Here is a 3,810-nt window from a genome sequence, read left to right as displayed (position 1 = left end):
ACCTGCAAGTGTAACCTCAGATGTGACCTTGATTAGGTATTTTTATCTATAGATCTCTCTCTCTCGTGTTTATTCATTGTGGTTTTTGTATTGCTTTTAAGCTCTGTTTTCCTCCTCTTCTGCCATATCATTGCACTCCCTCTCCTTTTAGCTCATCGTCTTAATTTCAATCACCAGTTGCTTGTCTCCTTAATTACTTCCAACTGCTATCCTGCTTTCTTTTCTGTTCCTTCACTCCCTATTTAAACCACTGGCTCCTCTTCCTCTTTGTTGGCTCCGACATGCTGCCTATGTTTCTGACCCAAGACATCGCCTGCATTGTCTGTAAATTATACATTTCTTGTCAATAAATATCACTATTAATTGCATCATGCGGCTCTCAAGCTCTTGTTTGCACTTCAGTCCTGCTACATAACCGGGTGAAAGATGTTTTTTTATGATTTAAACTGTTTGTTTGTTTGTTTTTTGTTGTTGTTGTTTTTAGTCAGGGGCAAATAAACAACAAACATTTTAATTCACATAAACAATGATGGTGCAGGATGTGTGTTGGGTGAAAAATTTACTTTAATATTGATGGGTTAAAAGCTGTTTTCTGATGCTCTCATAGCAATATTTATTTATTTATTTACTTATTTATATCCCCAGCCACTCTTTGGCTGATGTGACTGGGGCTCATGTTGTTGCCAGGAAACATGACCTGACCCTCCGTTCTATGACATCATTGCTTCTGTCCATTTGTGACATCATCACCGCCTTTGACTTCATAGACTTCATCATATAATTCCATTCCTTTAGAACCCTCGTAGTGAATGCATCTCTTGAGTCACTCTCTTTCGTGTTGAGAAAAACCCAGTTTTTCAAAGAGCAAAGAGAAATCAGTCCAGTCATCTCTTTAAGAAGCTTTGTGTTGAAAACCAACCAACAAGTGGTTTAACTACAGAGTCTGTCAGCAGACGTTCATCTGTGGAGAATAGCTGCCGTCGGAAAGAAACGCTGAAATTTATCAGCTCCTCGTTCAACGACAGCAAATCAGGTGAGTTGAGTTCTGCACACTTTAGAAGATTTTCCTCTTCTGAAGAGTGAGCCGAAAACGAACCTTTATTTACTTTCTAAACCAATCAGGTGGAAGCGCCAACATGTGGACCAGATCTAAAGCAGAGAATAGCAGGAAAGTTACATTTGGTCTGGTAACAGCAAAGACTCCTGGAAATCAGTCTTCTGCTGAGCTTGTCAAAGACCCTGACCAGCAGCAAAGCGCTCCAAGCGTTCCCGTCAGACGCTCTTGGAGTGAAGTTTGTGCTTCAAAGCCTGCGGTGACCCCCCCGCAGCCTGCCTCGGCCCCTGATCAGAGGCCAGCGTCTCCCCCAAAGCCTGGAGACGCAAGAAAACATCCAATTTTAAAGCTTCTTCAAAGGGAGACAGCCGTTGAAGAAAACACCAGAGCTGTTGTCATGATGTCAGAGGTGGAGTTTCATGCCGCCTTAGGCTCCAAAGACCAGAAGATCTCAGCTCTTCAACAAGAAAACGCTGCATTATCAGAAAACTTGAAGAGTCTCGCCTCTGAGCTTCGTAAAATGGAGGAAGTGCACCAACATGCCGCTGAGAAGGCTAGGCAGCTTGAGTCTGAGCTAACTACCGAAAGGAAAAAGGTCCAGGAAGCTGAGATCTCCTTTAGACAATTAGCTCCAGGAGTTAAAGCTGCACCGGTCCACCAACATGAGGACGACCGGGAGAAAAAGGCTTTAAGAGACGAAGTGATGAGGTTGACTCAGATTGTAGAAAAGCAGCAAACTGAGCATGAAGACGACGTTGCTGTTCTGTATGATGAGCGGATTAAGACAAACAAAGACCGTCGAGATGCCATCAGAAGGGCCGATCAGCTGAAAGTATCTCTGATCGCAGAAAAGAACAAAACAAGAGAGATTGAGATCTGTTCGGCCAAGCAGATGGAGGAAATCTCTAAATTACAAGCTGCTCTGGTCAAAGTGGAGAGCAATTTGGAGGAAGAAAGACGGCAGAGGAAGCAGGAAAAACTCTGTCTTCTGACCAATAACCAAGAAACATCTGAGGTGGAACAGCTGAAATATCAGCTGCAGGAGCAGACAGTTAAGCATGAAGATCAGGTTGCTGCTCTGTATAACGAGCTGATCAGGAAGAACAAGGAGAGTCCAGATGCCATCAAAAGGGCCGAACAGTTGAAGGAAGACCTGACTGAAGAGAAAAACAGAGCAAAAGAGGCCGAGGACTGCTTAGCCCAGCAAAAAGAGGAGACATCTAACCTCCAGGCTGCTCTGGTCCTCATGGAGAGAACTTTGGAGGACCAGCGGCGGCAGTGGGAGCAGGAAAAATCCCATCTTCTGACCAAAGAACAAGAAAGAGATGAGCTGGAGCAGCTGGTGAAGCAGTTAGAGTCACAGAAAGCTGAGGCAGAACAGGAGATAGCTGCTCTGCGTTTGGAGCAGCAGAAAAACAACCAAAGTCATCAAGATGCTGCAAGAAAAGTCGTTCAACTGGAAATTGCTCTGGTTGCTGAGAAGATCAGAACAAAGGAGGCTGAGAGCTGCTTGGCTGAGCAAGTGAAGGAAAGCTGTGATATAAAGGCTGCTTTGGTCAAAACGGAGCAAGACGTGGAGAAGCAAAGACGGCTCTGGGCCCAGGAAAAGTCCAGTCTTCTGACAGAGCAGCAGAAAGCTGTCAGAAATGTGGAAGCAGCCAGGAAAGACGTTCTGGAGGTTCTGCATGATGAAAGGCAGGAGTGGCAAACAGAGAAGTCCTGCCTTCTAGAGATGGTTGCAACAACAAAGGAGCTTCTGACAGAGGCGGAGGTGAAGAGAAAAACTTCAACACTGAACCTAATAGAGAAACTGAAAAACCTGCAAAAGGAGATGGACAAACTACAAGAAAGCAAACCCAAAAAGAAATCTTTCAGGAGAAAAATCACCAAGTTCTTTAAAATGTCTAAAAAGGCTCCATCTCAGTCTGAAAACTGATCACTGCTGAACCTCATGAAAGCTCCTCCTACCAAACCATCAACCTGACTAAAATACTTTCTAGACCCCAACCTTAACTTTTAATCCTTTACCTTAACCCCCTTTTGAAAATGTCAACCATTGCAAAATGTCCAGCATTCCTCGGCACAAAAGTTTCTTGTAAATTAAAAAGTTGTGGCTCCCTACCAGGGTAACTAGTTTTCCCCTGGTGAGTGGAGTGGGGCTGCACGGTGGAGCAGTTGTTAGCACTGCTGCCTCGCAGCAACAGATCTGGCTGCATGGAGTTTGGACGTTCTCCCCGTGCATGCGTGGGTTCTCTCCGGGTTCTCCGACTTCCTCCCACAGTCCATAAAATGTGCCTTTTAGGTTCATTGGTCTCTGTAAATTGATCACAGGAAGTGACCATGTGCCTGCATGGTTGTTTATCCCCTGTCTGTGTCGCCCTATGGTTGACTGGAGACCTATCCAAGTTATTCCCCACTCCATCTAAAACTTTCTTTGGCTTTTTCATTTATTCCAAAAAAAGTGAAAATGTAGTTTAGTTTAGTTTAGTTTATTTCATTTAGTCTTCCTTGTAAAATACATTTATAATAAAATGATAAATAAATAAAATTAAAATAAATAATAACAGACATAAAAATCCAGCCACAAGGAGGCCACAGTCCTTTGTGCTCCTTGTGTTGGTCCCAAGCCCAAATAAATGGAGAGGGTTATGTCAAGAAAATCATTAATTTCACCTTATTTTTATTGCACAACAAAGTGTCCCAAGGTACTTTACAAAAAGTCTATTTAATACAGAATAAATATTTCATCTATTTGT

General features: G+C 43.3%; 1 protein-coding gene across 1 annotated transcript; it reads left to right on the top strand.

Moving 5' to 3' along the window:
* The first annotated feature begins 834 nt into the window (after nt 1-834).
* On the top strand, nt 835-3,547 carry LOC118563099 (uveal autoantigen with coiled-coil domains and ankyrin repeats-like). The gene has a single exon (XM_036136784.1). The coding sequence runs from the start codon at nt 1,137-1,139 to the stop codon at nt 2,988-2,990; it is 1,854 nt and encodes a 617-aa protein (XP_035992677.1). The 5' UTR covers nt 835-1,136; the 3' UTR covers nt 2,991-3,547.
* The last annotated feature ends 263 nt before the right edge of the window (nt 3,548-3,810 follow it).

The sequence above is a fragment of the Fundulus heteroclitus genome, chromosome 5, assembly GCF_011125445.2.
Source record: "Fundulus heteroclitus isolate FHET01 chromosome 5, MU-UCD_Fhet_4.1, whole genome shotgun sequence".
In the NCBI taxonomy this organism is placed as follows: Eukaryota; Metazoa; Chordata; class Actinopteri; order Cyprinodontiformes; family Fundulidae; genus Fundulus; species Fundulus heteroclitus.
This window is presented reverse-complemented; position numbering and strand designations above follow the sequence as displayed.